The sequence below is a fragment of the Bufo bufo genome, chromosome 5 (genome assembly GCF_905171765.1).
Source record: "Bufo bufo chromosome 5, aBufBuf1.1, whole genome shotgun sequence".
Classification (NCBI taxonomy): domain Eukaryota; kingdom Metazoa; phylum Chordata; class Amphibia; order Anura; family Bufonidae; genus Bufo; species Bufo bufo.
The window spans coordinates 540,254,567-540,282,003 of NC_053393.1; the positions used below are offsets into that span (position 1 = coordinate 540,254,567).

Below are 27,437 nucleotides of genomic sequence, written 5' to 3' on the forward strand. Positions count from 1 at the left end.
GTCCCTAACTCTTGTTCCTACCTGTTCATGGGCCATGACAGCCACATAAAATCCAGGGAATGCAGGTCAGCATGCAAGCCAAGTACACTTTGCTTGTAACCCCGTCCGGTGCCATTACAGCTTTCATCGGATCCAGGGATGCAAGTACCAACATGCATGCTGAACCCACCATATACTTCTCCTGGAGCCAGATGGCTAATGGTAGGTTCTATACAAGCAGACTCAGTTTTATACTGACTTTAAAACCAGCCTCAAGGACAGATTAACTGGTCAGGTGTGCAATGACTCCAAGGAGATCGCCACGCCTCCAATATATACTACAAAGAAAAAAATAAGGGGTTGGGTCAGCACAACCTGCCTGCAGGTGCACATCACTATGGCGAAATACATATACAAACGGAAAATGCAAATGTGATCGCACACTGCATCCAGCACTCTGCCCTCCATGCTGGATGAGACATTGGTTTATATTTTGGCCAAAGCATAGTAAGCCACTCACCGCGTCAAGGTTGTCTCATGAGTGGTCCCTAACTCTTGTTCCTACCTGTTCATGGGCCATGACAGCCACATAAAATCCAGGGAATGCAGGTCAGCATGCAAGCCAAGTACACTTTGCTTGTAACCCCGTCCGGTGCCATTACAGCTTTCATCGGATCCAGGGATGCAAGTACCAACATGCATGCTGAACCCACCATATACTTCTCCTGGAGCCAGATGGCTAATGGTAGGTTCTATACAAGCAGACTCAGTTTTATACTGACTTTAAAACCAGCCTCAAGGACAGATTAACTGGTCAGGTGTGCAATGACTCCAAGGAGATCGCCACGCCTCCAATATATACTACAAAGAAAAAAATAAGGGGTTGGGTCAGCACAACCTGCCTGCAGGTGCACATCACTATGGCGAAATACATATACAAACGGAAAATGCAAATGTGATCGCACACTGCATCCAGCACTCTGCCCTCCATGCTGGATGAGACATTGGTTTATATTTTGGCCAAAGCATAGTAAGCCACTCACCGCGTCAAGGTTGTCTCATGAGTGGTCCCTAACTCTTGTTCCTACCTGTTCATGGGCCATGACAGCCACATAAAATCCAGGGAATGCAGGTCAGCATGCAAGCCAAGTACACTTTGCTTGTAACCCCGTCCGGTGCCATTACAGCTTTCATCGGATCCAGGGATGCAAGTACCAACATGCATGCTGAACCCACCATATACTTCTCCTGGAGCCAGATGGCTAATGGTAGGTTCTATACAAGCAGACTCAGTTTTATACTGACTTTAAAACCAGCCTCAAGGACAGATTAACTGGTCAGGTGTGCAATGACTCCAAGGAGATCGCCACGCCTCCAATATATACTACAAAGAAAAAAATAAGGGGTTGGGTCAGCACAACCTGCCTGCAGGTGCACATCACTATGGCGAAATACATATACAAACGGAAAATGCAAATGTGATCGCACACTGCATCCAGCACTCTGCCCTCCATGCTGGATGAGACATTGGTTTATATTTTGGCCAAAGCATAGTAAGCCACTCACCGCGTCAAGGTTGTCTCATGAGTGGTCCCTAACTCTTGTTCCTACCTGTTCATGGGCCATGACAGCCACATAAAATCCAGGGAATGCAGGTCAGCATGCAAGCCAAGTACACTTTGCTTGTAACCCCGTCCGGTGCCATTACAGCTTTCATCGGATCCAGGGATGCAAGTACCAACATGCATGCTGAACCCACCATATACTTCTCCTGGAGCCAGATGGCTAATGGTAGGTTCTATACAAGCAGACTCAGTTTTATACTGACTTTAAAACCAGCCTCAAGGACAGATTAACTGGTCAGGTGTGCAATGACTCCAAGGAGATCGCCACGCCTCCAATATATACTACAAAGAAAAAAATAAGGGGTTGGGTCAGCACAACCTGCCTGCAGGTGCACATCACTATGGCGAAATACATATACAAACGGAAAATGCAAATGTGATCGCACACTGCATCCAGCACTCTGCCCTCCATGCTGGATGAGACATTGGTTTATATTTTGGCCAAAGCATAGTAAGCCACTCACCGCGTCAAGGTTGTCTCATGAGTGGTCCCTAACTCTTGTTCCTACCTGTTCATGGGCCATGACAGCCACATAAAATCCAGGGAATGCAGGTCAGCATGCAAGCCAAGTACACTTTGCTTGTAACCCCGTCCGGTGCCATTACAGCTTTCATCGGATCCAGGGATGCAAGTACCAACATGCATGCTGAACCCACCATATACTTCTCCTGGAGCCAGATGGCTAATGGTAGGTTCTATACAAGCAGACTCAGTTTTATACTGACTTTAAAACCAGCCTCAATAAAAAAAATAAACATCATGGACATCGCCATGTGCGAAAATGCCCATATTATTAAAATATAACAATATTAATGTCATACGGCAAATGGCGTATGAGATTTTTTGTCACTTCAACTACCCAATAATTTGTTTATAAAAAGTGATCAAAAAGTCGCACATACTTCAAATTGGTATCACTGAAAAGAACAGATCATCCCGCAAAAAATGAGCCCTCACACAGCCCCGTACACATAACTACAAAAACATTATAGGGGTCAGAATATGGTTATAAAAAAAAAAGTTTTTTTTCTCAAAGGTTTAAAAAAAAAATTTCAGTATTAAAGCACAAGAAAAATTATACAAGTGTGGTATCGTTGTAACCGTACTGACCTGGAGAATGAAGATAACAGGTCAATTTTACTGCATAGTGTACAGTGTAAAAAAAAATAAGCCCTCATAAGGCTATGTGAATGGAAAAATAAAAAAGTTAGGACAATGGGAAGGCGGAGTGAAAAATGAAAACGCAAAAATGGAAAATCCCAGGGTCCTTAAGGGGTTGCAATGTAGACGTCTCAGGCAAATTTCGAGTTCATATTTGGAATCAGAGCGCTCATTTTAGTATAAATCACATGTTTTTCTCTCAGTAGCAAAATCATTGTTGCGCGGTGTTATTGTCGGCATTACAGACACGGACAGGACGGTTCTATTAGAGGCTGTTCTGTTCCGCATAATGTGGAATGCACACAGCCGGTATCCATGTTTTGTGGATCTGCAATTTGCGGACTGAAAAACATCCAACGGTCGTGTTCATGATCCCTTACAGTGAATACCCACTGAAGAAGGAGCTGAAGGCTCTGAAACGCGTATGGGGAGAGAGCAGCCATAAGTCCCATATTTCTAATTATACTGGCCAGTATACTGAAGGATTGCGGATTATACAACAACAAAAAAAGCCATTGTTTCAAAGATCCCGCTCAACAGAACACGTGGCACGCCAACTGCGGGGTTTCAAACGCGTGATACGCCGACCACGAAAATCTTCAACACCCGGAAGTGACGTCACCGGAAGAAAGAAAGAGCGCGACGACGATACTCGTGTAACCCACGTGCACAGTGAGAAGGACGCCACCTACCACCCGGACGGCCGCAGAAGCACATAGGAGTGGTAACGTACCCATGTGAAACCTTTGTCTTCCAGGTGGAGATCCGGCCTCAATACAAATGCTAGCTCCCATATAGGAGCATATACAGAAACTATTTATTCACCCTTTTATTATAAGGAATCACCAATTATTTTATATTCAAAGAGACTAACATTGGGACCATCCAACCATTTACATGAACTGCCTTTCGTGATTTTCTTATATATTTAATCCAACTATATGAACTTTTTATAATTTTTGAACTATATGAATTCTTTATGAATTTTTCTTAAGGATCTCCTTTTTGATTACATGCACTGCTGATTTTATGAATTCTTGATTATATGGACTTTTTTACATGGATTATATGAATTCTTATATGGACATAAATTTACATATGGACATTAATTAATATTTATTTTCCTTTTATATGGACATTTATTTACATCTTTTTATGGACATAATTCAACATCTTTTATAGGAACCAATATATATTTTTTTACTAATTATTTATTCTCTAAAGAGTGCGCACATCCTAACTTTTACCATAACCATACAGAATAGATATACAACTATATGTCTATTACCATCTGGTATTTTTAAACTCCCTTATCCTTATAACCTAATAAATAATATCCATAGATCCCATTTGTTGCGAGTGCCGTCCATTTATTCCATTTTGATTCTACTACCCCGAAGCTTTGGGTTAGCTTCTTCGGACTGAGCACAGCCTCAATTCTGCTACTAGCAGTGAGCCACCATAACTGTACATTTTATACGTCCAGATGTGGCAGAGAGCATTCCTCATGACTGAGGGCCCTCGTCTGTGTGGTAACGACTGGGTTTTTCAACAGGACAACGCTACAGTACACAATGCCCGCAGGACAAGGGACTTCTTCCAGGAGAATAACATCACTCTTTTGGCCCATCCTGCGTGTTCCCCTGATCTAAATCCAATTGAGAAGCTTGGGGGATGGATGGCAAGGGAAGTTTACAAAAATGGACAACAGTTCCAGACAGTAGATGGCCTTCGTGCGGCCGTCTTCACCACTTGGAGAAATGTTCCCACTCACCTCATGGAAACGCTTGCATCAAGCATGCCGAAACGATAACGGTGGAGCTACTCATTACTGAGTTCATGTTTGGAAGTTGGATTTCTGTTTTGGGGGGGTTTAGTTTTTTTTTGGAGGTGTGGTCCTAAACTTTTGATCAGCTGAAAAACAGCCTGTTTCAGTTTATTCGTTGTTTTCATTAAATTGAATGCTCAAAAAATGTTTTGTCTCCCTCCCATTTCTTCTTGTTGCATGTTGAAGCTCTACTTGGAACCTTGTTAAGATCCAGCCATGCTACATAGGATTGTTTGCCATTTTTCAAGTGGTCTAAAACTTTTGATCAGGACTGTATATGGATATCCTGCACTTCAGTCAGTCAGAAACAAGACACATGCAGCGCACACCAATCACTCATTGGACACATGTGGCACACAAGACACTTATACGTGGCTCACATGCCACTGATGCATATGTCACATACACCACTGATACATAGAACATACAGTTGCAAGAAAAAGTATGTGAACCCTTTGGAATGATATGGATTTCTGCACAAATTGGTCATAAAATGTGATCTGATCTTCATCTAAGTCACAACAATAGACAATCACAGTCTGCTTAAACTAATAACACACAAAGAATTAAATGTTACCATGTTTTTATTGAACACACCATGTAAACATTCACAGTGCAGGTGGAAAAAGTATGTGAAACCTTGGATTTAATAACTGGTTGAACCTCATTTGGCAGCAATAACTTCAACCAAACGTTTCCTGTAGTTGCAGATCAGACGTGCACAACGGTCAGGAGTAATTCTTGACCATTCCTCTTTACAGAACTGTTTCAGTTCAGCAATATTCTTGGGATGTCTGGTGTGAATCGCTTTCTTGAGGTCATGCCACAGCATCTCAATCGGGTTGAGGTCAGGACTCTGACAGGGCCACTCCAGAAGGCGTATTTTCTTCTGTTTAAGCCATTCTGTTGTTGATTTACTTCTATGCTTTGGGTCGTTGTCCTGTTGCAACACCCATCTTCTGTTGAGCTTCCGCTGGTGGACAGATGGCAATCTTTTTACTTGTTGTAAAGTATATTGGCCAATATAGTTGTGAATATGGGACTTATGCCTGCTCTCTCCCCATACGCGTTTCAGAGTTACCAGCTGAAGAAGAAGCCAGAGAGTAGCCATAAGTCCCATATTCACTACTATATTGGCCAATATACTTTACAACAACTAAAAAGATTGCGGAACTAAAGGATTGCGGAATAAACAAAGAACCCGCCATTTTTCAAAGAGCCCGCTCACTCGAACACATGGCACGCCGACCGCGGTGATCCGAACACGTGACACGCTGACCGCGATAAATCACACCACTACCTGGAAGTGACATCACCAGAAGGAGGATCGCGGCGGCTGAACTCGTGGAAATCACGCGCGCAGCGAGGAGGACGCCACCTACCACCCCGACGGTCGCAGAAAGATACAGGAAGATCCTGCACAGGAGTGGTAACGTACCCATTGTGGGATCTTTGCCTTTCAGGTTGTGATCCGGCCTAAATACAAGTCGAAGCTCCTGTAGAGAGCACAGACATTCAGAAGCCAATAATAACTTATACTTATATTAACAACTATTTATAACCATCTATTGCAAAAAGGGATCACCAACTACCCTGTATTCAGAGCGGCCAATATCTGGATCGCCCAACGACTCACATTGATCTACATGTTGTGACAGTCATTGGACAAATGAACTACCTTTTTTCATAACTTTTATATATTTTTCATATATATTTTTCATATTTTTGATTATATGAACTTTTATATGGACATAAAATAATACTTATTTATTTATTTATTCACCTCTCTCTTTAAGGAGTGCGCACATCCTAACTTTTAACAAAATCATATATTTTAAAGAATAAATATAAAACCACATGTTAACTACCATCTGGTATTTTTAATAACCCTATTTTTTTACAACCTATCTAATAAATAGTATCCATAGACCCCATTTGCTGTGAGTGCCGTCCATTTATTCTATTTACTCCACTACCTCCGAAGCTTTGAGGTAGCTTTACCGGACTGAGCACCGCCGTCATTTTACTACTAGAAGTGAGCCACCATAACTGTATATAGTACACACCAATCACACATAGAAAACACGCAATGCACACACCAAGACATTTATGCCTAATCCTACTAAGTGTAGCACACTTAAAGGGGTCGTCTCACTTCAGCAATTGGCATTTATCATGTTGAGAATGTTAATACAAGGCACTTACTAATGTATTGTCATTGTCCATATTGCCTCCCTTCCATCACATTATACATAGCACGTATCCGTGGTTATTACCACCGTGTAATCCAGCAGCGGTGGCCGTACTTGCACACTATAGGTAAAGGTGTCGGCCTATGCGCACTTCCAGCCTTTCCCTATAGTGTGCAAGCACGGCCACCGCTGCTGGATTACACGGTGGTAATAACCACGGATACGTGCTGTGTATAATGTGATGGAAAGGAGGCAATATGGAGAATCACAATACATTAGTAAATGCCTTGTATTAACTGCAAGATAAATGCGATTTACTGAAGTGAGACAAACCCTTTAACCCCTTTAAGTATAAATGTCTGGCATGAAATTTACCAAATCTTAACCTCCTCAGATTGTACATAATCTACATTATAATTATAAGGGTTGTCCTACCATAATGACCTCTCTACAGGATCGGTGATAAATATCAGATTGCTGGGGTCTGACTGCTGGAACATCTACTGATCATGAAAAAAGGGGTCCTGAGACATTCCATTACATTACCACCAATCTATGTACACAAGGGTCTTAAGACCACGTTCCCTTGATCATGGGGGTCCCAGCAGTCAGACCCCCACCAATCAGACACTTATCACCTGTCGTGTCATAGCTGTTGGACCTTTTCACATTCCCTATCCTTAAAGGTTTTCTTGGGTGTAAAAAAAAATAAAAAAAATCTGGGCCAAAATATGTGTCAAACTACACTGCTCAAAAAAATAAAGGGAACACTTAAACAACACAATGTAACTCCAAGTCAATCACACTTCTGTGAAATCAAACTGTCCACTTAGGAAGCAACACTGAGTGACAATCAATTTCACATGCTGTTGTGCAAATGGGATAGACAACAGGTGGAAATTATAGGCAATTAGCAAGACACCCCCAATAAAGGAGTGGTTCTGCAGGTGGTGACTACAGACCACCTCTCAGTTCCTATGCTTCCTGGCTGATGTTTTGGTCACTTTTGAATGCTGGCGGTGCTTTCACTCTAGTGGTAGCATGAGACGGAGTCTACAACCCACACAAGTGGCTCAGGTAGTGCAGCTTATCCAGGATGGCACATCAATGCGAGCTGTGGCAAGAAGGTTTGCTGTGTCTGTCAGCATAGTGTCCAGAGCATGGAGGCGCTACCAGGAGACAGGCCAGTACATCAGGAGACGTGGAGGAGGCCGTAGGAGGGCAACAACCCAGCAGCAGGACCGCTACCTCCGCCTTTGTGCAAGGAGGAACAGGAGGAGCACTGCCAGAGCCCTGCAAAATGACCTCCAGCAGGCCACAAATGTGCATGTGTCTGCTCAAACGGTCAGAAACAGACTCCATGAGCGTGATATGAGGGCCCGACGTCCACAGATGGGGGTTGTGCTTACAGCCCAACACCGTGCAGGACGTTTGGCATTTGCCAGAGAACACCAAGATTGGCAAATTTGCCACTGGCGCCCTGTGCTCTTCACAGATGAAAGCAGGTTCACACTGAGCATATGTGACAGACGTGACAGAGTCTGGAGATGCCGTGGAGAACGTTCTGCTGCCTGCAACATCCTCCAGCATGACCGGTTTGGCATTGAGTCAGTAATGGTGTGGGGTGGCATTTCTTTGGAGTGCCGCACAGCCCTCCATGTGCTCGCCGGAGGTAGCCTGACTGCCATTAGGTACCGAGATGAGATCCTCAGACCCCTTGTGAGATCATATGCTGGTGCGGTTGGCCCTGGGTTCCTCCTAATGCAAGACAATGCTAGACCTCATGTGGCTGGAGTGTGTCAGCAGTTCCTGCAAGACGAAGGCATTGATGCTATGGACTGGCCCGTCCGTTCCCCAGACCTGAATCCAATTGAGCACATCTGGGACATCATGTCTCGCTCTATCCACCAACGTCACGTTGCACCACAGACTGTCCAGGAGTTGGCAGATGCTTTAGTCCAGGTCTGGGAGGAGATTCCTCAGGAGACCGTCCGTCACCTCATCAGGAGCATGCACAGGCGTTGTAGGGAGGTCATACAGGCACGTGGAGGCCACACACACTACTGAGCCTCATTTTGACTTGTTTTAAGGACATTACATCAAAGTTGGATCAGCCTGTAGTGTGTTTTTCCACTTTAATTATGAGTGTGACTCCAAATCCAGACCTCCATGGGTTAAAAAATTTGATTTCCATTTTTTAATTTTTGTGTGATTTTGTTGTCAGCACATTCAACTATGTAAAGAACAAAGTATTTCAGAAGAATATTTAATTAACTCAGATCTAGGATGTGTTATTTTTGTGTTCCCTTTATTTTTTTGAACAGTGTATTTTTGAATATCAGCTTTTTCTATCTCTGACTATACTGAGATCACCCCCTGATGAGCCTAGTGAGTTCTAGGCGAAACGCGTTGGGGTCTCGTTTGTTCTATATTTGTAGAGTCTCAGTGGCACCCAATTCTTGGGAAAACCACTGACACTCCTTTATGTGGATCGGAAGGGCCTCAGCGGTACCCACCTCTTCTGGGACAACCGCTGATACCCTTGTTAGGGTTCCCTTGAGTAGGGATTAACAGGGACTGGATAGTAATAGGTTCGGGGACAGGGAACCTCCACCATCAGGGGGTCGCCCTGGGCTGAGCAGTCTAGGGGGCAAATTAGGGTGAGACAATTCTGCCCTTGCCCGGTCCATAAGACTCTGCTCCTCTCCCTCGTTTTCCTTTTCTTTCTATCCTGTTACTGTGGATTTCTTGCTGGGGGCAAACACTCCCCTTTAGGAAATTCAAGTACTCACTTGTCTCTTTGCACGATAGTGGTATATATTTACCAATACCCCTTTTTGATATAATAATAAAGGTATTTTTAAAAGTCACCTCTTTTCAGTTGCTTTTCTCATAAGTCCAAGCCCCTTTGTAGGTCACAACCTTTTACAAAGCCCAAGCAAAGGTCCTAGAGGAGCAACGTGATCAAAGGGCACAAACGGAGGGTCATAACTGAAACAGAGGCATTAGGGTCACCTGAGGCAGGGTAATAGTGGGGATCCTGGAGCAGGGGTAACTGTAACAGGTGCATTTAGAGTGGGGGCATCTGGAGCTGGGACATTTATGGGAGTGCACCTAAAGCAGAGGCATTAAGGTCGCCTGAGGCAAGGTAATAGTGGGGATCAAGGAGCAGAGGTATTAGGGGGGCAACAGGAGAAGAGTCAATATTAGGTGTGCATTTAGAGTGGGGGCATTTTGAGCTGTGGCACTAATGGGGGTGCACCTAAAGCAGAGGCATTGGAAAGACCTAGGGCAGAGCCCCCCAAATGCCACTCTGAAGTCTGCAGAGAGCAGCACACATACACAGATCTGAGTCTACGATAAACAAATCCCCTATTTCCCCCTTACAGTCTCCTACAGCTCACTACTGTCACACACCTGAGAAATCAGCCCAGCACCGCAGAGGAGTCCTTCTCTCCAGCAACCACAGTTTTCTAACAGCAGGGAGGGCAGGAGGATGGCCAGACATGTTCTCTCCTTCTTCACTGCCAGCAGCCGGGAAGCTTAGAAGATACTGCAGGGCCTCCTAAACAATTTACACCAGTAGGAGGCTGCATCACTGTGCGATACTGCCACCTAGTGGCTACAATAATTATCTCTCCTGAGAAACAAGAGAAATAATTACTCCTCCGTCTTATTTCTGAGCGCAGGAGACTGGGGGCCTACCGTGGAATGCCCCTCCTCCCCGGTGGGCCAGTCCGAGCCTGATTATACTAGTTATATTCTTAAACATAGGAGCAGTATTGTAGTAGTTATATTCTTGTACATAGGAGCAGTATTATAGTAGTTATATTCTTGTACATAGGAGCAGTATTATAGTAGTTATATTCTTGTACATAGGAGGCAGTATTATAGTAGTTATATTCTTGTACATAGGAGCAGTATTATAGTAGTTATATTCTTGTACATAGGAGCAGTATTATAGTAGTTATATTCTTGCACATAGGAGGCAGTATTATAGTAGTTATATTCTTGTACATAGGAGCAGTATTATAGTAGTTATATTCTTGTACATAGGAGCAGTATTATAGTAGTTATATTCTTGTACATAGGAGCAGTATTATAGTAGTTATATTCTTGTACATAGGAGGCAGTATTATAGTAGTTATATCCTTGTACATAGTAGCAGTATTATAGTAGTTATATTCTTGCACATAGGGAGGCAGTATTATAGTAGTTATATTCTTGTACATAGGAGCAGTATTATAGTAGTTATATTCTTGTACATAGGAGCAGTATTATAGTAGTTATATTCTTGTACATAGGAGGCAGTATTATAGTAGTTATATTCTTGTACATAGGAGCAGTATTATAGTAGTTATATTCTTGTACATAGGAGGCAGTATTATAGTAGTTATATCCTTGTACATAGTAGCAGTATTATAGTAGTTATATTCTTGTACATAGGAGCAGTATTATAGTAGTTATATTCTTGTACATAGGAGCAGTATTATAGTAGTTATATTCTTGTACATAGGAGCAGTATTATAGTAGTTATATTCTTGTACATAGGAGCAGTATTATAGTAGTTATATTCTTGTATATAGGAGCAGTATTATAGTAGTTATATTCTTGTACATAGGAGCAGTATTATAGTAGTTATATTCTTGTACATAGGAGCAGTATTATAGTAGTTCTATTCTTGTACATAGGAGCAGTATTATAGTAGTTATATTCTTGCACATAGGAGGCAGTATTATAGTAGTTATATTCTTGTACATAGGAGCAGTATTATAGTAGTTATATTCTTGTACATAGGAGCAGTATTATAGTAGTTATATTCTTGTACATAGGAGCAGTATTATAGTAGTTATATTCTTGTACATAGGAGGCAGTATTATAGTAGTTATATCCTTGTACATAGTAGCAGTATTATAGTAGTTATATTCTTGCACATAGGGAGGCAGTATTATAGTAGTTATATTCTTGTACATAGGAGCAGTATTATAGTAGTTATATTCTTGTACATAGGAGCAGTATTATAGTAGTTATATTCTTGTACATAGGAGGCAGTATTATAGTAGTTATATTCTTGTACATAGGAGCAGTATTATAGTAGTTATATTCTTGTACATAGGAGGCAGTATTATAGTAGTTATATCCTTGTACATAGTAGCAGTATTATAGTAGTTATATTCTTGTACATAGGAGCAGTATTATAGTAGTTATATTCTTGTACATAGGAGCAGTATTATAGTAGTTATATTCTTGTACATAGGAGCAGTATTATAGTAGTTATATTCTTGTACATAGGAGCAGTATTATAGTAGTTATATTCTTGTATATAGGAGCAGTATTATAGTAGTTATATTCTTGTACATAGGAGCAGTATTATAGTAGTTATATTCTTGTACATAGGAGGCAGTATTATAGTAGTTATATTCTTGTACATAGGAGGCAGTATTATAGTAGTTATATTCTTGTACATAGGAGCAGTATTATAGTAGTTATATTCTTGTACATAGGAGGCAGTATTATAGTAGTGTGGTGGGTGAGCCTTGCTGTTGCTTTTTTGGGGCTTGGATTTATGCCCTGTGGTTTATTATCTTTGGCACTTATCTGTATTACCAAACAATTGATTCCATTGTTGTGTTTACTTTTATATTTTTAAGAGGTTCATCCTCTGTTTTTCTGTTTTATTAGAATGTTGTGTCTTGATTCTATTTAAATATGTATCTTCAATAAAGTTCATTGCATTATGGTATTTTTTGGTCTTGTACCTATTTTTTTGTGATATTAATATTACAGTAGATATATTCTTTTACACAAGAGGCAGTATTAAAGCCGCCATATTCTTGTACGTAGGGAGCAGTATTACAGTTACTTTATTTATTTATTCACTTATATAGCGTTGACATACTCTGCAGCGCTTTACAGACATTATTATTGCTTGCTATCTCCAAAGGAGCTCCCAATCTAAGTTGGGAGACATCAGTATGTCTTCGTACCCTGAGGAAACATACGCAAACACGGGGATGTACAAATTCGGTCAGATTCAAACCTAGGACCCAAACGTTGCAAGGCAGCAGTGCTAACCACAGGGAAGTATTATTGTAAACTCATAGTAACATTTTTGCTGGTAATTTTTCCAGGGCTTATGAGTGGTAGTTCTCATGATCAGTGATATGTTGGGAATGGTACTTCTGTTTGTCATGATCTTATGATCCCTTGTTCTCTTCATCAAGATATTATAATGTACAGATGTAGCAAAGCTAAAAAGGAATATTTAAAGCGTTAAGTAAAACATTTTAATTGCCTTTGGTCTCGAGATAACGAAGTGACATGTTTTATACCAGTTTCTTTTAGTTCTGTTACATCTGTATATCCAGATGTCTGAAGATCCAAGACCGGCCTCCAGATGGAGCTGCAGCACTACCGTCTTAAAATTCCGTCAGTGTACTTGGCTCTTAAAAAAAACATCCCATGATCCTATATATCACTTTCCAGGTTTCTGACACATTTTTGGAGGATCAAAAAAAAAAATTGAATGGCAATAAAAACAAAGAACAATTGTAGGAAAGACGTTTCGGAGCCAAACTCTGGAAGGTAGAATAAAGAGATCATTTACCCACCAATTACATTGGGATATCTTTGATCTGGTGCTAGGACCGCCACTCCCAAATCAATTACAGACGGCAGGCTTCCTTCCTCTGCTCTCTTCTGCTCCACCTAAGGTAATAGAGATAAATCCCACTGACCTTATTTCCAGCATTCCTCTCTTGATCACAGGTTTATGTGCAGACACATTTAATGTGCTCTAATCTCAAAGCCGCAGCAATATCTGCTTAACAATGGCGGCAGGGAAGAGGGGTCATGTTACTGCAACATCCCACCCATTAGTAAATGAAGTTCTTCATTGGGAACACACAATCTTGCCTTCTACTCCAGTCACACCTAAAGCTGCATTTTTACATTTTTCTGGTTCCCCCTTGGACTCTGTCGACATCTGTGCTGACAGACACGCCTCTGGCCTATGCATAACCTTAGGTCACAAATCAGATACTTTAATAAGCATGGACATTGATACAATGTAGCAAATGTTTACACATGTAATTTTCTCAGACTGCAGATTGGAGATAGTCTTGGCGACATCAAACCCCCTTTATGTGCCAGAGTGGAGAGAGACGTCTGTTACCAGCTCCGTTTTTTCTTAACATCCCATTTGATGAAGTGAGACAACCCCTTTAAGGTGAACCTCCCCTTTTAGTAAATAATGACATATAATACTGAGTGACTTTGCAAAAAGCTCCATTTATTTTGCACCGAGTTATCTTCTTGTGTTCTCACATCCAGAGCTGCATGAGCCCTAATACAGTGTACAGCCCAAATGGTATTCTGTTCAATGCACCAGAAAACTGCCCTGTTATTATCCAGCTGTTTTTTGGTGTTTTTTTTCACAAACTCAGCCCTGCTACACCGGTAAGTGCACACACAGACGTAGCAGCAAAGCTGACTTTGTCATTCATGAGTGAGCAGAACCGACTGTGATATCAAAGCTCATTATAACAAATGACAAACTGAGCTCTGCTACATCTGTACATGGGTTTGCATTACTAGTGCAAGAAGGCAATGCGCGTGTTTTGGCGACTTCAGCAGCTTGGCTTGTAACCTTGCTGCTCTATAATAAGCAGAGTGGCCCTTTAAAGCTCCAGTCACAACATTGTGCCTCCACAAGACTTTATTCACGCGACCATTACTTGACCAGTGAGCGCAGGGTTCCTGTCCGTGATCAGAGCAGAGATGATCTCGGAGGCCTGACGGACGCCATCTTCAAGCTCTGACTCCTCCTGTGTAGAAAAAAGGAAAATGTTCTGAGTTTGACAGTTTTTGATTTCCTCAAACAATATTTTTTATTTTTAAAGGGACAGGTTTTCCCCAAAACCATTTTAAAGGGAATCTGTCACCAGCGACCTTCCTATACAACCATTTGACACATAGCTGTGGTTCACCCGATTAAAACGCTGTTTGGGCCTTTGGTGCAATGAGAGCGTCACCCATTGCTCTTGTTTCACCCAAGCTCCGCTCATTCCTGTCGCCGGCCCCTCACTCTGTCACTGACTGGCCTTGTCAATCAAAGTAACTACCCACAGTCCTCCAGGGATATTACGTTTAAAAAAAATCTAATATCCATCCTAGACCCCCAGACGTATTAACCCATAATCACCCTAGACCTCCAGGGATATTAGAAATTTACCCATGACCACCCAATGCCTCCAAGGTTTTTAGATATTAAGCAATAAACACCCCCAGACCTCCATGGATATTAAATATTAACTCATAATTACCCATAGTCCTCCAGGGATATTACATTCTAACCAATATTTACCCATAGTCCTCCAGGGATATTAGATATTAACCCATAACCACCCCTAGACCTTTAAGGATATTAGATATTAACCCATAAGCACCCCTAGACCTTCAAGGATATTAAAAATTTAACACATATGCATCCTAGACCTCCAGGGATATTAGATATTAACCCTTTAACACCCAAGACCTCCAGGGATATTATATATTAACCCTTTAACACCCTAGACCTTCAAGGATATTAGATATTAACCCATAAGCACCCCTAGACCTTCAAGGATATTAAATATTAACACATATGCATCCTAGACCTCCAGGGATATTAGATATTAACCCTTTAACACCCAAGACCTCCAGGGATATTAGATATTAACCCTTTAACACCCTAGACCGCCAGGGGTACTAGATATTAACACAGCCCCCTCCCCCCCCCCCTTGACCTCCATGGATATTAGATATTAATAATATAACCAAGGACAACATCTGCATGGAGTTTGCATGTTCTCCCCGTGTTTGCGCGCGTTTCTTCCGAGTTCTCTGGTTTCCTACTACACTCCGAAGACAGACTGATAGGGAATCTAGATCGTGAGCCTCCACTGGGGACAGTAAGTGATAATAATGTCTGTAAAGTTCTGCGGAATATACCACCGCTATATAAGTGACTATAATAAATAACCACCCTAGACCTCCAGGGAGAGTAGACATTAACCCATCACAATCCAAGACCTCCAGGGACACAAGAAATGAACCACTACGCAGTCTCCTCCGGGGACATTAGATATTATACCACTAGAACAGACGGCGGCATATCAGCGCAAGATGAGGACAACATCTCTAAAGCGACTCACGATGCATAGAAGTAAAATAATAGATGCACTAACTATTCTTCATGAGACATTTTCCAAAAGTCTCAGGTTTGATTACTCTTTTCCTTTGTGCAGCCCCTCAGAGCAGGCTCATATGTGACCCCCAAATTGCTTCCACATTTCCCTAAACTCTCACAGTCCAGACTACGGTGAACCTGAATGAACTACGCACCATGAGAGTAGTAGTGTTATTGCTCTATTGACCTCCTTAGTTTCGGACATGCCGCAGAAGGGCGGCCATAATTCAGAGGGGACAAGAATCTAAGGGCCATGCCCTATTGGGAGCAGTTTCCCTTAAACATCAATTTTCTAAGTTAACCAGATCCTAAATTCTGTGCTAATTGATTCCTTAAACCTTTAGTGCAATGTGAGGTACATGCGGAGTATGGAGAGGGCTCAGGAGCTCGGCCCGCTCCAAACTTGGCAGGTGCAGAAATACAGAATTATTGAAGTCTATTGTACAAGCATTCGCACGTTCAAGTCCCTTTGGGGGACTAAAAGAAAAGAACTAAAACATGGGTTTATGAAGTTTCTAACAATATTAAAATTCTAAGGAAACCCCTTTATCCATTTACCACATAACAAAAAAGAATAAACATAATTGGTACTGCAATATTACAATATGACATTATTCTGTTCTGTAAAAAAAAAAGAAATGGAAACACCGCCTACAAAATTGTCTGGTTCCTTCAGGGGTTAATTGCGGACCTTTACATTCCCAAGACAGAGTTACATGAGAAAAAGCCTACTTCCATCGCTAGGGAAAGCTGAGGAGCTTACTGCATATTGGCTACCTGCAGCCACCACTAGGAGGCGCTCAGGAGCTTACTGCATACTGACTACCTGCAGTCACCACTAGATGGAGCTTACTGCATACTGGTAACCTGCAGCTACCACTAGAGTGAGCTCAGGAGCTTACTGCATACTGACTACCTGCAGTCACCACTAGGAGGAGCTCAGGAGCTTACTGCATATTGGCTACCTGCAGCCACCACTAGGAGGAGCTCAGGAGCTTACTGCATACTGACTACCTGCAGTCACTACTAGGAGGAGCTCAGGAGCTTACTGCATACTGACTACCTGCAGCCACCACTAGGAGGAGCTCAGGAGCTTACTGCATACTGACTACCTGCAGCCACCACTAGGAGGCGCTCAGGAGCTTACTGCATACTGACTACCTGCAGTCACCACTAGGAGGAGCTCAGGAGCTTACTGCATACTGACTACCTGCAGCCACCACTAGGAGGAGCTCAGGAGCTTACTGCATACTGACTACCTGCAGTCACTACTAGGAGGAGCTCAGGATCTTACTGAATACTGACTACCTGCAGTCACCACTAGATGGAGCTTACTGCATACTGGTAACCTGCAGCTACCACTAGAGTGAGCTCAGGAGCTTACTACATACTGACTACCTGCAGCCACCACTAGGAGGAATTTAGGAGCTTACTGCAAACTGACTACTTGCAGTCACCACTAGATGGAGCTTACTGCATACTGGTAACCTGCAGCTACCACTAGGGTGAGCTTAGGAGCTTACTGCATACTGGTAACCTGCAGCTACCACTAGGGTGAGCTCAGGAGCTTACTGCATACTGGTAACCTGCAGCTACCACTAGAGTGAGCTCAGGAGCTTACACTGACTACCTGCAGCCACCACTAGATGGAGCTTACTGCATACAGGTAACCTGCAGCTACCACTAGGGTGAGCTCAGGAGCTTATTGCATACTGACTATTTGCAGCCACCACTAGGGTGAGCTCAGGAGCTTACTGCATACTGGTAACCTGCAGCTACCACTGTGTATTATGGAGTTCAGTGTATGACAGTATACAGCTCCCCCTGATGGTGGCTGCAAGGAACCAAAATTTTAACATTTACCTGTTTGGGAGCTCTGTATCTGAAATAATCCATAGAATCCAGTCCTTTCTCCAGAATGGGGATCCTTCGAACCCCATCCTGCCTCCTGCTGCTCTCTAGATGGAGTATTAATCAGGATGTGACCTGATGATCTGGCACCACATCGATGCTGGATTAAAGGAATCCTACCCCATATATGTATTTATGAAGTGTACTGTGTGTAGAACCAGATTATAAAGTGATAAATCTGGATTATATTACGGTTCACACTCTCCTGTCACTCCTCAAGTGGAGCTCCTAATTTTATATTGATATAATTATGTCCGGGCCACGCCACTCGCTGCCGGGGTGGGGGGGGGGAGGTCTGCACTCAGGTTCTTACCATAAATAGTTTACTCGTCTGGTCGTGTTATGACTTTACAGGCGGCCGTGTAGAACGGGACACAGACGCCAACTGTGACTTCATATCGAGCCACAAACAAATATCTCGCCTTGACCGACCACCCGCATATACTCCCCCACCCCTTATAATTGGACCAGACCTACGCAGTACGCTAGGCGGCTCCTCGCCCCACAAAAAAAAAAAAAACTCTAGGAAAATAAACTGACCTTGAAAGTACAACTGTGTCAATGTCCAGGACTTCAGGAAAAGTGAAGGTTTAGGTTATAACACCCCCCCCCCCCCTCGGACCCCCGTAAAGTACACAGTGTCAGGGTCTGCATCGATTAAAAGGCCCAGGCGGAGGGCGGCTTTAATTAAATTTGTTGGGTTTTCCCTTTTTGCCTGTGAACATAGAAATAATATTTTTCCATATTAACTGGATACAAAGTTATGTTCTCAAGATGTGAAGAAGAAACAGGACAGACCGGTGGGATGATGGGAGTCAAGATGTCTGCGCTGTGCGGAGGGGGAGAGAGCGCCACCCTGTGCTGGCTTTACAGATACTGGGGAACTTTAAGTGAAGGCAGGACAGGTCCCACACATGTGCCATTTTAATACTGGGGTCTTACGTGGCAGGGGGGGTTTTGGCACTCTCCCAGGGCCCGTATTTTAGACCGGCTACACACCCAGAGGTATCTATGAGATCAATTGGAGACTTTCTACATGAGCCCCAGAATTGTATTCACCTTCTCTGAGCAGATTAAACATGATGAGAGTGATCCCCATTCACAGTCGCTCCTCCACCTACTAAAAACTTATCATACAAATCAGGAGCAGAGACTAAGAAAAACAAGAAAAATGGAAGTTAAAAAAAATTCCTTTAATCCGCCACCTGATTTTATTAGTCCAGTGATCCAGAAAATTTCATCGCCTGGCGCCTTTCTGTTCCCAGGAATTTCACTGTACTGATGACAAAATGCAATAAAACTATACAAATCCTGATTAGTAGGAATGATACAATCCTTAAAGGTACTCTCCTGGTTAAGCTGAGGAACCTCGGGGGAGGAGCTTGACATCACTGTATTCCTGTGTCATGCTCTGCCCACTCAGGCTACAACACAAAGGATCACTTTTGTCTAGAGTGTTCCTTTAACTGCTCCCCACAATCATGTTGTCACATGATCCATTTCACAAATGTATAAGACATGTATGGAAATAGTATGATCACCACCCAGAGCCACAGCCCACAAACACAGAAACTGCTACCAATCTTCTCCGAGTGGTAGGAAGCTAAGGCTACCCCTAGATTCTTCACCGCAGCCTGCTGCAAGGGGACCCAGGTTACATCTGCGGAGTCGATAAATGAAAACTGGTGCAAGCTCGCTAGAAGCAGACCTACCGGAATGACCAAGATGAAAAGGGTAGTAGACAAGCAGGGTCAGAACTAGGAGAGACGAATAGGCCCAAACAACAGACAAGGGGTTAATCTAAATACTAGCCATTGTCAGAATATCAGAAGCAGTCAATGCAGCAGACAAGGGGTTAATCCACAGTCTGTACACAGGGTGTGGAATGAGCAGATCTAGAGGTACAAAATACAGAGGAGCAAAGTGATCGCCAGCTGAGGAGCAAACCTAAATACCCCGCCTAGTTCTGGGAACGGACGCTAATCCAGGAACTGATACTGTAGGTTGACCAGCTGGAGCTCCACTGGTCAGCATGGCAACTTCCCTGCACAGAATTTTTGATCTTCTGATCCATCGGAAGAAAACTAATTAGGAAAAAAACAGATCCTGTAAAAAAAACGGATCCTGTAAAAAAAACGGATCCTGAGCATCACTTATGCACATTTGGCATCTGTTTGAGTCATTTGAGACTGAGATCCGGTATCTTAGACGGAAAAAAGAGTCAGGCATGAAGGACTTTCGTGCAGGACTTTTTCTTTCCCCGTCTTAAAAAACGGATCTCAGACGGAAATGGCTCAAACGGATGCCAAATGTGCATAAGTGATGCTCAGGATCTATATTTTTTTTTTACAGGATCCATTTTTTTCCTTTATTTTTCTGTTCTTATGCCAGATCAGAAGAAAAGCAAAAACTGTGATGTGAACTCTCCCTAACCGTTGTTCATACCAACGCTCGGTAGCGATAATCTGCCAGTGTAAAGTTGCCGCTGATTATACAAAGAGCAAGCAAAAGATTCGTTCATCGGGTAACAGGACCGTTGGTGCGGATACCTAAATCCTTGTTTGCCGGCTGCAGATTGAGGCGTCTAAACAGCCTCTGCTGCCGGCAAACAATGATTCTGTATGGGTACAAGCCATCCCTCCTCTCCCATACTGTGGAGGGGATCGCTGCATATAAATGCTGCATTCTCCTCTACTGACAAGCAAGCGATTGTCCGGAAGGAACGCTTCGTTCCTGGCAATCGCTTGCTACATCGGGCAATGTAAAGGGGCCTTAAATGATAGCATTCTGGCAACCATCAGAAGTATTTGTTTTCAGGTGGAGCTTAGTGCATACAGTATTTTTATTGAGTGCAATGTATAAGCAGTATGCAGAAACTCCCCCTAGTGGTGGCTGCAAGTAATCACAATGTTACCATTTCACCCCCAATGACCAGGCAAATATCTGCACACATGGTGGTTTAACAGCCCTGACTTTTTTCTTGTTGGGCTACCAAAATAATTTTGTGCATTTTTTTCTTCAATACATACATCTGTTTATTAGTGCATTTTTTGAGAATTTTTTTCTGTTTATTTTTATTTTGAATAAACGGGGGATATGGGGGGGGATTTAGCGCCAGAATGGTGGTGCCAAACAGTTGCACATTTTTCTGCAAAGCCTAAGCTCCATTTCTGGAAGGGGGGGGGGGGGGGGGGGGGGGGGGGGGAGATGGGAGGGGCTGGAGGAGGCGGGGCCTGGGCACTGGGATAAAACCTCTGCCTGCTCCAGGCTTGTGCGCGGACGGCCTGAGATGCACCACAATTATTACTAGTCACCAGTGGAGCACAGATTAAAGCTTATTGCACACCGTGGCCGTATTGCAGAACGCATTTGCGGATCCGCAATACACTGGCCACCGTTGTGTGTGAATTCCGCATCACGGATGCGCACCTATTCACTAAAATGGGTCTGCAAATCCGGAGTTGCGGAACAGAACCCCACGGAAGCACCCCACGGAACAGAACCCCACGTACTTCCGTTCCGCAAAAAGATAAAACATGTCCTATCTTTTCGCGGAACGGCCTGATAGCGGAAGCCACTAAAGTGAACAGTGGGTGTTCGTGTGCAAGAGGCCTAAGGCCGACGTATAAACCACTGGTGTAGATAAATGTCCCCCTATGTCTAAGCGGGGGATTTGCAGCTCTGTATGAGAAAGCGCAGCTCTGGCTGCTCTACAGATATAAGTGAATCGAGAATTTCTGGAGAAAAAAAAGGCGCTAAATGTTGAAGACGTTCACGTTGAACAGGTTATTTTTTGTGGGTTTACCCCAGACTTGTTGACAGCAAATACTGAATTCTGGAGCCAGGGACACATGTGCTTTCTGTTAACCCGTGACAATCTGCATCCAGTTATCCGCTCGTCAAGTCGTTTTTCTTCAGCTCATGGGGAGACGTCTTCACACGGATGACCAGGTCTTGGGGTAATCCACATGAAAAGGACAGGATACATGAAAAGGACTTCAGGCGGCTACAAGGGCCACAGCACTAAATAACTAGGAGCTTTCCCTCTAAAGCCAAAAATCCGCAATAAATCACTAGAATGGGAAGCGGTACAAGCTCTAACCCAACTTTTCCAGACTCCTGAATGGCAAATGTAGAAACCCTGTATCAGAGTGAAAGAGCAAGACATGACGAGGTAGACTTACCACTCAGGAGCTGGGGAAAGCCGGGTGACAACCCCTTTGTATTTGACGGTGTATGACTATTGTATACATAGCAACACTGAGGTATAATAACAGCAAGCTTCACTACTCGATCCTGGAAGGGGCCCCCTTAACAGCTCACACACAGATTATCACCCAGCTTTCCTGTATACCTGAACGGCCAATCTCATTATACAGTGATAATTCCCCCGACTCTTAATCTCTAAGCAGATCTGCTATTCCACTACATGACAGGAGAGGTCAACTAGCTGATTGCAAAAGGTTGATGTCACTTATATAACTCAATAATCGCTGCATGCATCCTGAAAAGCAACCTGCAATGTGGTACTGATTATACATTGCATTACTGATCTGAGTTACATCCTGTATTATACTCCAGAGCTGCACTCACTATTCTGCTGGTGCAGTCACTGTGTACATACATTACTTATCCTGTACTGAACCTGAGTTATATCCTGTATTATACTCCAGAGCTGCACTCACTATTCTGCTGGTGCAGTCACTGTGTACATACATTACTTATCCTGTACTGATCCTGAGTTACATCCTGTATTATACTCCAGAGCTGCACTCACTATTCTGCTGGTGCAGTCACTGTGTACATACATTACATTACTTATCCTGTACTGATCCTGAGTTACATCCTGTATTATACTCCAGAGCTGCACTCACTATTCTGCTGGTGCAGTCACTGTGTACATACATTACATTACTTATCCTGTACTGATCCTGAGTTACATCCTGTATTATACTCCAGAGCTCCACTCACTATTCTGCTGGTGCAGTCACTGTGTACATACATTACTTATCCTGTACTGATCCTGAGTTACATCCTGTATTATACTCCAGAGCTGCACTCACTATTCTGCTGGTGCAGTCACTGTGTGCATACATTACTTATCCTGTACTGATCCTGAGTTACATCCTGTATTATACTCCAGAGCTGCACTCACTATTCTGCTGGTGCAGTCACTGTGTACATACATTACATTACTTATCCTGTACTGATCCTGAGTTACATCCTGTATTATACTCCAGAGCTGCACTCACTATTCTGCTGGTGCAGTCACTGTGTACATACATTACTTATCCTGTACTGATCCTGAGTTACATCCTGTATTATCCTCCAGAGCTGCACTCACTATTCTGCTGGTGGAGTCACTGTGTACATACATTACATTACTTATCCTGTACTGATCCTGAGTTACATCCTGTATTATACTCCAGAGCTGCACTCACTATTCTGCTGGTGCAGTCACTGTGTATATACATTACTTATCCTGTACTGAACCTGAGTTATATCCTGTATTATACTCCAGAGCTGCACTCACTATTCTGCTGGTGCAGTCACTGTGTACATACATTACTTATCCTGTACTGATCCTGAGTTACATCCTGTATTATACTCCAGAGCTGCACTCACTATTCTGCTGGTGCAGTCACTGTGTACATACATTACATTACTTATCCTGTACTGATCCTGAGTTACATCCTGTATTATACTCCAGAGCTGCACTCACTATTCTGCTGGTGCAGTCACTGTGTACATACATTACTTATCCTGTACTGATCCTGAGTTACATCCTGTATTATACTCCAGAGCTGCACTCACTATTCTGCTGGTGCAGTCACTGTGTACATACATTACATTACTTATCCTGTACTGATCCTGAGTTACATCCTGTATTATACTCCAGAGCTGCACTCACTATTCTGCTGGTGCACTCACTGTGTACATACATTACATTACTTATCCTGTACTGATCCTGAGTTACATCCTGTATTATACTCCAGAGCTGCACTCACTATTCTGCTGGTGCAGTCACTGTGTACATACATTACATTACTTATCCTGTACTGATCCTGAGTTACATCCTCTATTATACTCCAGAGCTGCACTCACTATTCTGCTGGTGCAGTTACTGTGTACATACATTACATTACTTATCCTGTACTGATCCTGAGTTACATCCTGTATTTTACTCCAGAGCTGCACTCACTATTCTGCTGGTGCAGTCACTGTGTACATACATTACTTATCCTGTACTGATCCTGAGTTACATCCTGTAGTATACTCCAGAGCTGCACTCACTATTCTGCTCCGTATATTTATATGTACACTGTAACAGTGCATGTCCTCACCCTGGTGGATACATTGTGGCATTCTCTTTGTGTTCTCGGGGCCGACGCTGTGACTTTGGCTCCATGTGGATACAATTTTACAGAACACATGGACACTTTATTATCATCTCCACAAGGCAATCTCAAACTTGAACTTTTTCTAACCCTAAAGATCAAACACAGACTGGAGGTGACGTCAACCCCAAAATACAACACTCTGACAAGAATAATCAGCTAAAAGCCACATCGTCAGCGGCGGTGCTTCTACCTATACATCAGTCAGTGCTCCGCCTGGGAATCCTGGATGGCATCCAATATATCTGCTGCAGCAGCTTCCACAGGAGATGCCACCCAGCTTTCCTCGTATTCTGAATGGTGAACCCGTCTTATCATGCAGTGGTAGATGCTACATAACTGGGCAGGTCTGCAATCCCGCTACATCGAAAAAAAAATGGAAACTAACCTAACATAAAGGGTGAGCAGAAAATATATTTTTTCATTATGTATTTTAGACACAACTTCGCCGCTGATCAGATTATATGCAGAAACTAATCCAAACAAGCAGAGCTGCAGTGTAAAGCATAGGGAGGGACAGAACAGCAGCCTGAGCCTCTGATGAGACAGGAGGTGGATTTCAAACGCCTTTAGATTCAGATAGCAATCTATTGCTTTATTCTGGAGGGGGGGAAACACTTTTAATCCTTATGCAAATGAGCAGATCAGTGCACCAAGGGCAGGCCTGAGCCACCCTGTGCACCCGTTCTCATCCAGCTTCCTCTGCCAGACCTCTGTCCCTCTCTGTCTTGTTTGACAGGGCCAGGTGAGATGAAGGAATCAAGGGGCTGGCAGAGGAAGCAAAAGTGCATGGAGTGTCTTAGGCCCGCCCTCAGTGCACTTAACTGCTCATTTGCATATTAAAAGTATTTTTTTCTCCAGAATGAATTCATCTGACTGCTGCAGCCGATCACTGGCCTCAGCAGGCACACTTGAATGACCGCTCAGGCCAGTGATTAGTACATCGATGGACCGTCAGTGCTTCAGGACCTGCTGGAGCGGCGGGTATTCAGTAGGTAAGTAATGTTTAGTTAGGCCACTTTCATAAAATCCTGGACAACCCCGTTAAATCTAAAAAAAAAATATATATATCAATGACCTAGGGAAAATCCAACATTGACATCAACACTGCGTGACTGAAGACCACCCGAGCCGCGTCCAACAACCTGCTTCAAGAAGCGGCCAAACAAAATGTATCCTTGGAAGAAAAACCTGATGGAAGCGGCCAAAAAACGCTGAAGTATTTGTTTTCTTGTCCATGTGCACACAATCGTGGGTTAATTGATGACCGTCCCATGTGAATTTTTTTGGGGGGAAAAAAACGCTGTGCGGATGGCACGGCGTTCCTTACCTCGCCTTACGTCTCATTACCGCCAATTATGCAAAGAATTATGTGTACGACTTGCTCAAGATTTTTATTTTTTTTTCAAGAATTTCAACTTCTCAGGTGGAAGCAATTATATAACTCAAGGACCACCACAATGTATCCTGGGAGTGGACGGGCCCCGGCCGGCGAGCTGCGCCAATCAATTAGATGGCGTGTTACTGTAAGCAAAAAGGAATGGTAACGAGCCCGAGTTTATTTTATTGTGTTCAGGGGGGGCCCCTGTACGTAAGACGATCGCCGCCTTATGCGTAAGTCAAAAAATTTAATGGCTGCAGTCTGCCACTGCGTCCCCGGCTGTAGGAAAATAATAGGCTGTGATGGATTTCGGGATTGATGATGCGGAGAATGAATGAAGAACGGATCTGAAGGTGACTTTTGCAAGTACAGCATCTAGAATGTGTCTAAAATAAAAAAAATAAAAAAAATAACATTTTATTGCCAATGCAAAGTCTTTAGGGGAGTGTGGGCTGTCATGTGGACGTTCTTAAAGGGGTTGTCTCATCTAAGACATTGGTGGCATATTGTGCCACCAAAGTCAGATAGATATGGTCCTCCATTCATTTCTATGGGACTGGCGAAAATTTTTGGAACTTCTATACAATTGAATGGAGAGCATGTCGAGCATGCACGGAGTGCTCTCCTACACTTTTGGGGCCCATTCTGGAGATAGGACCCAGAGGTAGGACCCACACCAATCTGACACTGGTGGCATATCCTAGTGCCTTCACTTTCTGTGAAATATATAGGGGGAGCAAAGGTAACAGTGCACCCGAGTCCTGGTATTGAAAGGGGTCAAAGGGACCTCTTCTAAACGGCACATGGTATGAGAGGGGAGGGGGGGGGGGGGGGCGCGTTACTGATTTTGCATTAGGACCCAGGAGTCTGTAAGTGGTAGAACAGATTGGAGGAAGGTACGGTGCCTGTAAGCAAATAAGTGATGGGAGACCACTGACAACTTGTCAAGGACGTACCGAGACATACAGACGTCCCGGCGACAGTGAGTGGCAGGAGATCTGTGAGACTGGCAACACGTGGTTTGATCTGACAGGTTTTCCTTGTGGATCGATAGGCGTCTGTGTTGTTTCTGGTAATGACCACACCCTTAACCTCCAGGTGTTGCTATTGTGGTCATTTAACCTTCCTTATTTATAGTTGCTTCTCCCACAATGCTGTGCGGTTTATAGCTTCTGTGCCTGTGGATTGTTTGTGGTTGGATCTCGGCTGAGTACCTGGTGCTTCCATAGCCCCTTTGAAGTTAAGTATTTCGTTTCCCTTTTGTATTTTGTTTGGGTTCTGTGTGTTGCATTTCCCTACTGTTTATATTAGGCCTGAAGAAGACTTCTGTTCGTCCTTCCTTTTGGAGGAACAGTTAGTCTCGTCCCTGCCATTAGTACCAGGGTCCTATAGGGTTAGATAGGACTCTAGGTATTCCTGAGTATGAACTCACCTACCTCTGGGGTCTGTTCACACTGGTAGTCAGTCAGGATTTTGATTAGGGTTTTCACTAGAAGGTGTCTATATTCCTTCCCTAGTTTTCAGGCCTGATTCCCTGTTCCCCCCTTCCCTCCTATGCTCAGTGTGGTGTTTCCCTCCCACACCGAAGCATGACACAACTCTCCACAGCCTCCAAGATGGCTGATGATAGTTGTAACTAGACCCCCAGGGCCCCAGAATAAGAGGCAGCCCAGCCTCCATTTTCCTACAGTTCTGAATGGTAAATCAGTCCATTTCTGCAGTGGTACACCGG

The 27,437-nt window shown here is 43.4% G+C and overlaps 1 protein-coding gene across 1 annotated transcript in view; it reads right to left on the reverse strand.

The window, feature by feature from the left end:
- Positions 1-14,292: 14,292 nt before the first annotated feature.
- The window catches only part of CRPPA (CDP-L-ribitol pyrophosphorylase A), a 193,063-nt gene continuing 179,918 nt past the window's right edge, over positions 14,293-27,437 (reverse strand). Inside the window, 1 exon segment of the mRNA XM_040431297.1 lies at positions 14,293-14,612. Within this exon segment, the coding sequence (XP_040287231.1) occupies positions 14,508-14,612 (105 nt within the window). The 3' untranslated portion in view covers positions 14,293-14,507.